Here is a 13214-nt window from a genome sequence, read left to right as displayed (position 1 = left end):
CCTTGCTGTTATGCTTTGCAAATGGAGAGGCAGGAGCTCCAAGGAGTCACCCTAACACGTGTCAGGGTGGCTGCTCTACTTACCACAGGCAATGTAGTCTCCGTTGGACGCCAGCCCTACAAAATTCTTCTCGTTGATGTGACCCTTGAAGGAGCGCAAACAGTGAGGTTTCCCTACATTCCAGAGCTTCAGCTGACTGTCTGTTGACCTGAAAACAACACTTAAAGTTACACTGCTGCCATATGGAAGGTAATCCTCACTTGAAACACTGCTCCTTAACACTCTACTTGCAACGGAAGTGTGGGAAGTCTCGGTGCACTCCGTGAGATTTATTTCACTTTCAATCACATGCAACCCAGCTTGAGCTTGGAAAAGGCTCACATCATCTTAAAAGACCATCAAAATGCATTACATGTTTGAATAAAATAATTCCTATTACTCTCCCTTTCTCCAATCAATTGCAGAATTCTCCACTGAACTGTACACAGCCTGCGGTCCTTCACTGCCTCCTCCAAATCCTTGCAGATCCAGGCCACTTTTTTTTTTCAATGTTTATTTAACCTCTACAGAATAGACAAAGGCCATTCCTTTCTGCCTGCTTGCTCCAACTCTCATTCATGCCTTTACAGGAGTCAAGGTAGGAAGCAGTCTCCTCCCCTCCAGCTGCCCTGAAAGCAGGATGTTCTCCTCCTGCCCAGCATCAGGGGACTGCCTGGATACAAATCTCAAACTGTTTTCACCTTGACAGTGAAGCTAAATATTACTTTTAAAAATACACAACTCTGTTGGGATAAAAATCAAAATCAATGTTTTACATTGTTCCCCCACATGCACGCATACCTGCCTTCAAAATGTTTTCCTGTTTACCATTAGCAAACATTTCCCTTTTGGCAAAAGAAGAGAGGTGTGGGTAGTCTTCTACGGCTGGCAGAGCTCAACTGAACTAGGAAGACCCCAGGTTTCTGGGAGAGATACAGGATTAATTTGTCTCCCCAAATCCGAGGGAACTTGAGTCTCTCACCTCCCAGGAGGTAATTCTCCAGCAAACGCCAGCTTTGGATATTCTTGTACTCCCTGACTTAGAGCGATGCAATCCGCAGTACATCAAGAAGTGCTGATGTGGTGGGGACTAGAGCCCAGCTAACCCACCCTTGAGAAAAAGAGTGCTGTTCTAATCTGAAATTTGAAAGGGATTGGGAGTAGGACCTGTCATCCTGCTGAGGTGAAGAGAGGGGAGGCAGGTACAGGTTGTGTTACCCAACCTTTCTGCTTTCCAAATATTAGAAGCTGAAAAAAAAACAACAATATCCATCAAATATTCCTGACATTAGTCCTGCACCAATGTCACATTTGCCTAAAAATATAGCACAAGAGAGATGCACCTCGTGCTCTACTGCAAAAACCTTATCTCAGCCCTCAATGACAGCTGGAATGACAAAGGAGTGATAAGGGAGCTGCAGCAAGATTTGTTAGTCATTTGTAATAATAGCACGAGGTCAGATCACAACAAAGGTATGAAGTTTATCTCTAATACTGTGACTCCAGCAGAAGTGCAATCCTGGTCCCAGGTCTTGACTGGGGGCGCCCTAAAACAGAGTGTTTTCTGTCTGATTGTTCCACATCCATTGCTGCCCTATGCTGCAGCTCCCTCCCTTCCCTCCTCTTGTACTTACCACCACAGCAAAACATTGAAAGGGGAAGAAGATATATACCACTTTTTTTTTTTGCCCAGAGGTAGAGCGATAAGCTTTCTTTGCTATTAGGGTAGCAACATTATTTTTAAAGCGCTGCTTTTTAAAGCTTCAGAGTTGCTTGGAAACTAAACACTTCTGAAAACAGAGTGAAGCAGCGAAAGAAAATCCCTGGTCTACAAGCTGTCAGGTTCCTGTGACAGCTCGTGCTCTCAGCTAACCCATCAAGAAGACCTTATGTATACAGGCACTTAACCTCCATGTTATATTCTAGATCTCCCCGTTAAAATAAAAACACTTAGCCTATTAACTAATGGAATGCTTTTCCTGTTAACAATTTCTCATCAAGCTCTAGCCATGTTTTCATTGCTTAGGACAAGTGCGCCATGTAAGATGACAGTTACCTGCCACTGTACCACAAGGACGGGAAAAGGCTGTTGATCCCTCTGCTATTACACTGCTCTTCTGGTTTCATATCCTCTCCAAAAAAACATTGTGGATGTGCTGCTCTGTTAAATCTGCCTCTCTGTAAATCAGCGCTGCAATCAGCATGTTGTGCTAAATACCAGGCAGTTCTGAACATCCCTGAGGTCAAAACCTAACCCTACAAAGCACACTAAATCAACGCAATCTATAAAACAGCTTTAGTTAAAAAATCTGGAGAATATGAACACACTTTTTCCCCCCCTTAACAGGGATTAGTACTTTGTTTTTGTGAGTCACTACTGCCAACTGCCCAGTTTACAAAATTAAGACATGAAAAATAATCTACTCTCCCCACCATTTCTTTCTGTTCACACACAAAGATAGGTGAGCCCTGCAGTTAGTTCCCTTGCCCTGGTGTTGCCTGTCCAGGTCTGACAGCCCTTTTCCTATTCCTCCCGGGACTCTGGGATAGCCATTCTCAAGTGGCCAGCTCAAGCAGGACAGCACCATTCTGTCCTGGAGCATCACGCATATGATGCTCCACTTGATCATGGCTGTAAAACATTCCCAACTTCCTTATGTTTCTATTTAAATGCGTTCTTCTTAGTCAGATTTGGTTCAAAGCGTTCAATTTAATTTGCTCTGTGTTCCAGGTATGAATTAACACCCTTACAAAGAGCTATAATGCTAATGGAATTAAGAAGAGAGGAACTGGTAAGCAGCACTAGAAGTCACCAGGGAACCTTCCATCACACCGCTCACATCAGCATAATTCACCAGCAGTCTGGATGCTCGCACGAACACCTTGAAAAAAGCTCTGCTTTGGCTCCAGGCTGCTAGAGCAAGCTATGTGCAAACCGAGGACAGAACTGGGGTGGATAACCATCCCCTCAGCACAAGGCAGCAAGCCTACTTTCTGGGACTAGACCTAACCCCGTGATTCAGCCCTGCTGCCCTCTGATGGCAATACATTTGTGTGTAACGCTTAAGGTACATACCCCTAGCAGCCTACAGACCCCAAAAGTTTCTTGCATTTTCCCCATCATTTAACAGTTATTTTAAACACACATTTAATTTCCCCACATGACCCAACAGACACACTCATTCCTACACACGGGAAAACACATCCAGAACTGAGGCAGCCCCGTGGTTTTGGGGCAGTCCTATTCGAGTTGCTTTCGGGCCATGGCTAAACACCCTCTTGGGATGTAGCAATACTATTTGATCACTTCTGTCACTCACCAGCTGCCCTGTTACCGCACATTGGTAACATCCCCGGGGCTGCCAGCAGCCTCCTGTACAGCAGAGCTGTGCTCAGGAGCACCCCCAGCACACGAGCTCTTCAGAAGGGGACCATCCACTTGCACCTTCCCAATCTCAGGGCTCGTGGTCAGAAGCTGAATCTGTTTGCCTCAGCATTCCTCTTAAGCTTTTTAGCTCCACAAGACAGAGCAGAGCCAAGTGACACCAGGAACAAATTTCTATTTTTGTCTTTGAAAAAGCAACGATCTGCTTCCGAAAAGCACAGCAGCTACTGTGCGCACCCACCCACACCGGGGAACTCGCACAAGGGCCCCGACGACTGCCAGAAACCAAGGGCTACAGTTTTTAGCCTACCTAATAGGAAATACTTACGCGGAGACAATTTCTTCCCCACTCACAAATTTTGCATAGGAGACTGCCTTGCGATGCCCTTTGAACACCATGATGGGCTGCTTAGTGTTGCGGAGGTCGTAGTAGTGGACACAGTGATCTGGGGATGAGAAAGAAGAGGTCAAATTCATCCGCTGGTGGGGACGCACGGGACCTCTCGGAGGGAATCAGCTCACACTGGAAGCCCTGACAATGGTTTCCACATCTCAGTTCAACCCTCATCTAGGGTAAATAGTCTGCACTATTGGAAAGTAGAGTTTAAAAGCAGACTGCTTAAAATGGCCCCAAAATTTAGTTGTGCAAACCCCACTTAGCCCACGTGCAAGGCAGCAGCTAAGAGGACCCTCGCTGCTCCTGCTTCCCTTCTTGGCGCTGTGCCTGGGCAGGCTAATTGCCAGTTCTCATTCCCTGCTCCCCCCTCTTTCCTCCCTCAATCTGTCCCCTCTTGGAAAACTGTTCAAGAACCTTAGGCTACACACTCAGTCTGTCCACCACTTCACGGGAGAGTGGAAAACAGGGCCTAAATTTCTCATGGGTGACCCCTATACTTTTGTTTTTGGCTTTATTACCAAGAGAGAATTAGCATTTCTGCTAATGAGAGAGCAGAGACTAGATTCCAATTCTTCTTAAGATTTAATTCGCAGATGTGCTGCAGTGCCACAGCCACATAAAAGGGATTGCAACAGAATCATTGGTACACTTTATGTTCTGCACAACTGTGTCAATTCCCAGGAAAACAGAAAAACAAAGCAAGAATAGCAGCCCCCATGAGATCCGAGCCCCAAAGACACACAGTACTCTTTCCAGCTCAGCAAGGTTAATAAGCTTCTCCCTCCCTGACTTGCCATCATTAATGTTGGGCTTCATTTAATTATCCCCTGCTGTTCTGGGCATTCAGGAAGGGGAGGCCACATGCGTGCATGGAGACAGAGCAGGAAGCCTCCCTTCTCAGCAGGCAACTCACAGCACCCAGACATCAGCTGAAAACTGCTCTGACCCTCCTCCCACTGAAACAGCACACCCCCAGTGGCAGATTATCACAGAGATTGCATGGAAATGCATTTAAATGCCAGTAGCTGCAGCTATTTTCGTATTTGCATGGAGTTTCAAAGCAGGGCTCTCAGCCATACAAACAGCGCCCGGCTGTCTCAAAATCCCATGTGGTTCGAGAGATAACTGGATTCCTATTGATCAGGCTACAGCTCCAGAAGCTGCCTTCGGAGCAAGTGTAGCTTTCCACCTGCATTACCAGATTAATTGCCAGCCATGGCAGGACAGGGGACTACAGGAGGAACCTGCAGTGAAAGGTGGCAAGCAGGCAAGTCATCCTCCTCTTTGCTTTGGGCATCTGCATATCAATCCGACACCAGTGAGGTCTCCAGCAAGAGCTTCCCAGCTGTCTCCCCCCCAGACTCTTCTCTACATGCCTCAGGCTTCCTCCACAGGGTGCAGCGGGGTTCGGGCAGCGGTGGGCTGGAGCTCAGCAGCTCTCACGCCCGCTCCTATGAGCGCCGAAACGCCGGCACATGCCGCACCCCGAGCGTTCCTTCGCATGCTCCCATTTCTTCTTCCCCTGAAATGAAAACCCTCAGAACTGCTGCTACTATCGACCAAAATCCCCAGAGCTTCCCTACTATTTGGGCATTTTAATCGTCTTTAGAACAAAATGATGCTATAATGGGCTTATTCACCAGAGGGGATAATTTTCAAGGGGACTTGAGATTAATCACTGACATCCCTTCAGTAAGAGCCGGGTATCTCGCTCCCTTCCACCTCTTGGAAAACTCAGCCAAAAGCAGATCCATTTCCTAGCCTGGCCAGCACACCCGATCCTGGAGCTAGGAAACAGTTAAGTGGTAATCTTTATTTTAATGAGCAGAAATGATTCCAGCAGGGCTTTCTATTAGGAGCCAGGTAGCAGATAAGCCTCTCAAGCCTCTTTTTGCTCCCAGTTTCAGCCTCCCCTCCAGCTGGCCTGTCATTAGGAAACCTCCTGAGCACCAGATTTTATCCTTCAGAGGGTGACAGGGAACAGAGGTACCTGCAGAGGGCCCGAACGAGAGCACCTGTCAGCAGCTGGAGCAATGCTGAGCAGGAGTGCTGGAGCAGGAAAAGCCAAGGCCATTTGCTGCAAAGGGCTGTGAAGTTGCACTTGCCTTCTGAACACCACCACGAACAGCTGTACGGCCGCTGGCAGCTGGCCCCAGCACAACGTGCCTCCCCGCACCGGCAGGGCCATCAATCACTGCCTGCTCTCAGCACAGCAAGCACAAGGGAACGGCAAGGCCAGGGGGTTCTAAAATTAGCCACTTAATTATTAATTGATTATTTCAGCAGCCAAAGCACTGGCTCACAATCGGTGCTTTTTTTTTTTTTAATTCAACCGAAGCAGCTATTTTTAAGTAGATGTATGAAGACTTATGCCTGCTGCATTCATTAAAACCCGAACAGGTGGTCGTGTTTTACAGTTAAAGAGATACTCTCTCTTTTAGGCCATATGGGCTTTCCGAAAACAAGATAAAAATGCCATCTGCTGAGGAAGCAGAGAGCCTGAAAACGAAGCTAATGAGAAAATACAACTCCCAGGTAGGCTGGCAGGAGCCTCGTGGGGCACATTCGGATGAACTGAGGCTGACCACGAGGACAGCATCAGGGGCACGGCGCTCAACATGGCTCCGAGAAGGGGCAGTCCTGCTCCCAGCTGGCAGTCAGCAAAAGGGGGGGGGGCACTGAGGGGACAAACAGTTCCCAAACTCTGCAGTAGCTCCTAAACTCCTTAAACACCATTTGCTCCTGCCCTCGGCGTTTCTAGAAGCCACAAAGTGCATGCGTTTCATTGCTAGCCAGCACGCACAGGCTCATTTGCTTCTCATTCTGCTCCTCAACCACTCAACCATCAGCATTATAATCAACTTTCAGTGTTTGTTTGTTTTTTTTTCAGCTCTACAGTTTCTATCCCTGGCCAGAAAACTCACTTAAAATAATTTCAGCTTGAAAACAATGCTTCCACAGTTAAAAGTCTCACGCCTAACCTTGGGCAGCAACAACTCACTGCTTTACTTTTTCTTTTGTGCTCTGGCTTAATTGAAATATACATAATGGGAAAGAACATGTATACATACCGGAACAAATTAAACACTCCAAAGCAATTCTCATCCAGTTCAATGTCGCTGCATAAGCTGAGCAGGACAGAGCCCTGCTGCCGCTCCTCCTGAATCCCAATTCTCTCTGGCAGGCCATATTATGTCTATTTTTTTTTAATGGTCTCAAAAGGCAAAAAGAGCAGCTCAGCTCTGCTGCTGCTGCTGAGAGGTCACAGACCACGAGTTCGAGTTTTTAAATAGTGCTTTGCCAGATCTGCTTGCTTCCCTGAAGGAGGCTACGCTCTCAACTTCGAGCTGCCTAGTGATAACTAATCACAAATTCGGACTTTTTACTGCAAGTGCTGACAAGTCCAGCAAAACTTCCGAAAGATCTCGCAGCCTCTTCAGAAAATACAGCCCATGTCAGCAGAGGCTGGCATCACTCACTGCTTATCAGCTCATAAATTCCCAAGACTCCAGCCGGCAGGAGCAGGGCAGGCAGGAAGGCCACTTCTACAGCGTGCAAGGCGAGGAGATGAGCGTCTCCATCTCTGCTTGGTTGCAGGGGGTTCCACAATCTTAGGAAATCAGGTTAAAAACTTCTGAAAAGAGCTGGGAATTGCTAATGGAGCCAGCAGCATCTTAGATAATTTTAGGACTGTTCAAAAAAGATGTAATTGCTCTTGGATTTTTTGCTGTTTAAACAAAAGAGGCAAAGTCCATGTTTTGCCAAAAGTGATTTCCCTTACTCTTCAGGAGATTTGTTACTAAAATTCACAAAGTAGCTGTTACTAGAAGGCTCGAGGCTCACATTGCCTAGTGCAAAACTCCTAAAACGTACTGAGGAGCAACAACTCCAAAGCAAGCTCTCTGCAGGAAGGGCTAGGAGGGAGCACCACACAGCAGCACCTTGCTGGGTTGCACCGAGCACCGGTCCCGCAGGGGTGGCGATGCCCGCAAACTGAAGCGGAGCAACTCAACTCCGCAGGTACCCAGCAATTCTGAGCCACCTTCATCTTCCATGCCATGTATTTCACCCCCCTTCACCACCAACATTTACCACCCTAGAGCTACTTACTCCAAGGCTTTTTTTTTTTTGCCCAAGAGCCACTTACTAGAAGGAATATCATCAAGCGATGGACAGCAAAACACCAATTTACCTGCAGTGCAACAGTTTTGTATTCAAGGGATGTAATGACTAGAAAGCCCCAAGAGACGCACGCAAAGGTCCTGTAGCTCTCCTCTGGAAAACGGGATTGCAGAAGAACTAATGACCATTTTTCTTACTTCATACAGAAATGCGTATTTCTCAACCGTTCAATATTTCTCTTATTGATCTACTCAAAAAGTAAGTAATTTACATTGCCCTCATTTTTCAAGTGCTTATATGCCTGAGAATGCAAGTGGTGCTCGCTGCTATGTCACAGATGAACGTTACAGCCAAGAAATGCCCATATCCATAAAAATAAGTCGGAGCAGAGCAAACCAGATGTTACTAAGGTCTGTTAGAGGTTTTCTGTTACCAAAGCACATTCTGAACTTTTGTTTTCTTTTAAATAATCAAGATCTTCAATAGCAAACTTAGGGATCAAATTCATTTTCTATATAAATGCTCCAGCTGCTGCCTGCAGTCCTGCTCGCCTCGTGCTGCCTCTGTTCTGCTGAAACAGAAGCCCAGGGTAGGACACAGCCTTGTATGTTTCCCTCATGCTTCTTTGATAGCAATGACCCTGTTTATCTAGCATCTTGTGTCAGTGGTTGATTATCCCCTCAGTTTTGTCTGTTTGTTTTTCTCCCTGGTATTCAAATCTCAATCCAAGGCTGCCTGTTCTCACCGTAACGAAAGCCTGCATGTAGGCAGTAAGAAGCAGAGACACCAATACAAGTCTGAGCGAGGGGGGGAGGAGGGTTATTAAATGACTTGTCCAGCAGCATTAAAACTGAAGCCAGGCAAAGTTGGTGCAAGACGCCTATGCTCTCCCACAGTCAGGTTATAAAGAAACAAAAGAAAAAGTAACCCTTAATAAAATGGTACCAAAAAGCCCACACGGTATCTTCAAAATGAAAGATGAGAGGCATAATTTCGTGGAGTTTGATTCTATTTCTACATTTGATGGTTAAAAAATGGTTTTAGAAATCCCGAAGGAAGCATCCACTGCTCAATACATATTGAAGGAATTCACTGAAATCCAATTATTTATATTTAAACATCTAACTATAGGAATTGAGCTTCCCTTTCACTTATTTCTCCTCTGTATATGAAGTGTACAAGAATACTTAGCGCACAGAAAGGACAGACTGAAGGCTTTAAGGCTACCCAGAATTATTTCTTGCTGCTGAACAGATTGTCTAGATGTGTTAAACAGAAACACATCCCAAAGCCTTCAAGTGTCCTAAGCCCAGTGGCTCAAACAAAAGCTTGTGTTTCAAGTGTGTGGGTGAAAAGAAAGAGCACACATTATCACTCCCATGAGTGCTATTCCAGAAAGGGAAGGGCAAGACACCTTAATGAATTTTTGTTCAACAGACACAAGCAACCAACAGAACAACTGATTTTTAACATCAAGACGAGTTAAACAGAAGTCTTTCTGCTAGGCTGAATGTGATTTCTCCCTACAAAAAGCAAGCTTGCATCCTCAGAGGTAAAGTCTTTGGATAGATTAAAAAAGGAATCAGAAAGCTTACATACAACCTCAGTTTTCACTGCTGAAAACTCTCCTGTTAGTACAGAGCAAAAGGAAGGAGATAAAAAGGGACTACCTCCCAATTTTAAATCCTGATTTCAAAATAAAACTCAAATCAACAGTACCACACTGAAGTACAACGTGCTGTATTGCAGTACTCGAGAGATAGCTTTGCATATTGGATGCCTTGGTCCTTACAGAAACCTGAACAAAGGCCAAATAAACAAGCACTGCTCTTCCTCAAACATCTGAGGAAAGACAGAGCTGCTATCAGAGCCCAAACCTTGAAGATGAAAACTTTTAAGGGATCTTTGAGAAGAGACTTACAAAAGCCTCAGCGCTACTCTTGACCTCAAAGCCATCTAACAAGCTGCATACTTAGAGTAACTTGAAAACTATTAAGAAGAAAGTGGAACCTCCCCAGTGGACTTTCTACCTACCTCCACACCAGGAAACAGAGCCTCCCCAACGGCAGCGATTTCCTCAGAGGCTGGTCAAAAAACAACTCAGGATTTAATTATGAAAAAGTCAAAACAAACTTAATCAGAAATTGCACTCTGCATAAGGATTAAAACCCACCTTTGGTCAAGGGACCTTAAAGTCACAGAACAATGTGAGATGGATTCCAGAGGTCTCTTCTAACCAGATCATCTTCTTGCTCAGAGGAGGGTCACGTGCAAAGTTAAGTTCAACTCAAGTTCAGTAACTGTGCTCAAGTCCTAGTCAGTCAAGCTCTGAGCATCTCCAAAGATGGAGATTCTGCAAACTGTTCCCTGGTCCTAGCTGCCCTGAAGACTGCTCTTATGTCAAAGGATTAGGAAGAATATTTTTTTAATCCAAATTTGCTTAAGCTATTTGTTATTGACATAAGAAAGGTAAGACATTTGTCTTCTCAGATCTTTCGGGTTTTGTCTATCTACTCCCACATGCTGGAGGAGGCATGAAGTACTGCCATGCAACCTTTGTTCTCCTGTAATTAAGTTTATTCTTACTAGTTAAAAAAAAGGAAGATGAAGAACTATTGAATTTTAACTTTTGCAGAGTCTGTAATACCAAACAACAGCACTTAAAGACATGCATTCATGTGACTGAGGTGGCTTTGGTCAAAAAAAAAAGTCATGAATGAAGTGAAGTTTCCCCTACAGCAGAGAGGTAGGAGTGGAGTTTGACCATCCATGTGTGGGTCTTGCTCTGGAGAGAAGACTGACTGTGGACAGAGTTGAACACTCCAGCTTTGGGAATAATACAACTCACCAAGACATGTAAAAACAGGTGTTCTCCAGAGCAGAAGAGAGTATGGGAAGAAGTGGGTCTTTACTATAGCAACAGACAGGCAAGATGTTATTTGGGCATTCAAGAAAGAACGGCAAGAAAGCCTTCCAGCCAAGAAAGCACTATAAAGAGAGATTTATTTCACTCAGAGTAATACCAAAATGGGCTAGGATCAGTACAGGCTTTGGTTTATCACAAGCGTTTTCAGGGAGAGAAGACAACGTGACAGTTTCCACTACATAAAGGACATGGATGCTCTGGGAAAATGAATGAAGACAATGCATTAAACACGGGAAACAATGTGGACTTGAATTCAAGAGAACAAAGCCCTGCAATGAAAATTAACGCAAGAATTTTCCGAAGAAGAAATGAGATAAATATCGACAGTGAGTTGACATCAGTGTCCTCTTTACAAACCATTTCCCTTACTGTAAGTGAAGAGATTAAAAATGGGTTTGATGCAGCTTGATGCAAAGAATCTCTGGCAGACCAAACTGTGCAAAGCATTTTGCTGAAGAACGCACCGCGCTGTTTTCCACTTGCAGCACGACAAATCACATGAGGAGAGAACAGAGAAAACCATCTCACCCTAACATCTCCCTATTGGAAGATCATCACAGCACGGGCAAAGCCAACTGATATTTATTTTTCCTGCTCATACCTTCCCTTCAAGAGAACCAACAAAAGAAAAGAAAAATCTACCCCAATACAGTCATTGTTACAGGCACAATTAAAATGTTTCCTGGATATAGCTTTGTATTTATAGTTTTGTTACAGAACCAAAGTACTTGTAATTTCTGTAACTAAGTCAGAATTATCCATTTGCCACATTTACTTTACCTCTTATTTTTATCTGAGTTCCCTTAGCAGTAAAAGGACATTTTTTCTCTGAATAACCATCTTCTTTTGCCCCAGGGGAATCTTGGCAATCTATTCAAGGAGCAACGCTCTGGTCTGCAGCAGTGAACTGGAACAATGTCCTTATTTTGTATTTTGTGTGTGTGCTCGACGTAATTTGGGATGCAGTACTTCATTCATGTTTGCTATCAGAGTTCTGTCTAGACAAGTGGTCTCAAACACACCATTGTTTGAGACTCCCAGGGAGCTCCCACATACCCTGTCTTCATAGGTGTTACAAGTGTTCAACAGCCACACAAAAATGGACCAGAGGTTGGAAAAGCATTCAAGAGATTTTTCCCTGTAAGTCAGAACTCCTCCATGTGCTTTTCCCTTACATCATGCTCTGGGAAGTATACAACATTAAGCAAGGTCTGTATGATTTATTTTGCTGGTGGCAAAATCTGAAAATATATCTTCAGTAAAGCCGCCACAGAACCAGTGATGTTAGCAAGGAGACTGAAGATTTCAAAAGCAAAGGAAGACACACAGGTGTTTGGGGATGACTACATTCTGACAACTCAATCTCATTTTCCCACACTGCGATACAGATGATTTTTGAAGGCAATTGCCCATCATATTTCAGGAACCCAACACAAATCCATCTCAGCTTTCCGTGTAAATGAAGGCAAAGCACAGCTTTGAGAAGGAAATGCCTGATGGTGTTCTGTATGACTGACTGGATGATAAAAGCAGCATGGGAAATGCTCACCTCCATGAAAGCTGAATTCAAGAGAGCTGCAGTTGTATTCAACACATCTGCTAGCCTCAGCTTCATCCCTGGCAAAACCAACAGCACAATAACCACTCTACCAAGGAAAGGCTCAGGGATGTGATGGCAGGGGGCTACAGGTTAGCATTTGATATATTTTGCCAGAGCTCTACAGTAAAGACGATGCTTCAGCCAGTGATTTTAATCTCTTACTAACACCAACTGCACCTTTTTTTTTTTTTAATGTATATCAACACTAGCATTTCACTGAAGATCTATATCTCCCTCTACTGAACATAAGAAGGGAACAGCAGCCTTGATGGGAACTGCCAACTGGGTTTTTAACCTTCGTATTCAACAGATTCCCTATGGCTTGAAGTTACAGATGACATTTGCAGGGGTATGGATAATGGTCTTTATGCACTGGGGACATTTTTTATTGACTTGTCAAAAGCTTTTGACACAGCAGCCCATAAAGCCTCCACTAAGCAACTTGCCTCATATTAAGGTGAGAAGGAGGAGACATAAAGCATTAGAGATCTTAATCAGTTGAGAAAAAGGGCTCAGATGGGAAGGGAAGCAAAACAGATTTCTCTAGAACTCCTTTGAAACTTTGACCTTTATGGTTTTAAAGAACTACAGAGCCTTCTCACAGGAATAAGGGATAGCTGGTTTGTGTGCAATTCAAAGATTGCTTTCTAGCAGATTGCTGGGAAAAAAAATCAGTACAGATAAGGCAGAAGTACCATTGTTACAAAACTAATTTAGACAACAGCAGTAACAACCTACAATTTTT

At 44.5% G+C, this 13214-nt stretch overlaps 1 protein-coding gene across 6 annotated transcripts in view; it reads right to left on the bottom strand.

Moving 5' to 3' along the window:
- Positions 1–13214, bottom strand: part of COP1 (COP1 E3 ubiquitin ligase) — a 129305-nt gene that overhangs the window by 35722 nt on the left and 80369 nt on the right. For all 6 annotated transcript variants that reach the window (XR_010833383.1, XR_010833380.1, XR_010833381.1 and 3 more), the window contains 2 exons: positions 3753–3870; positions 84–208 (listed from right to left, as the gene is read on the bottom strand). Coding sequence is in view for 1 of the 6 variants with exons in the window: in XM_048073338.2 (XP_047929295.2) it covers positions 84–208; positions 3753–3870 (243 nt within the window). In the remaining 5 variants the exon portion in view is untranslated. The remainder of the gene's footprint in view (positions 1–83; positions 209–3752; positions 3871–13214) is intronic.

The sequence above is a fragment of the Anser cygnoides genome, chromosome 8, assembly GCF_040182565.1.
Source record: "Anser cygnoides isolate HZ-2024a breed goose chromosome 8, Taihu_goose_T2T_genome, whole genome shotgun sequence".
Lineage (NCBI taxonomy): Eukaryota > Metazoa > Chordata > Aves > Anseriformes > Anatidae > Anser > Anser cygnoides.
The sequence above is the reverse complement of the archived record's forward strand: the minus strand, read 5'-3'. Positions and strand labels throughout refer to the sequence as shown.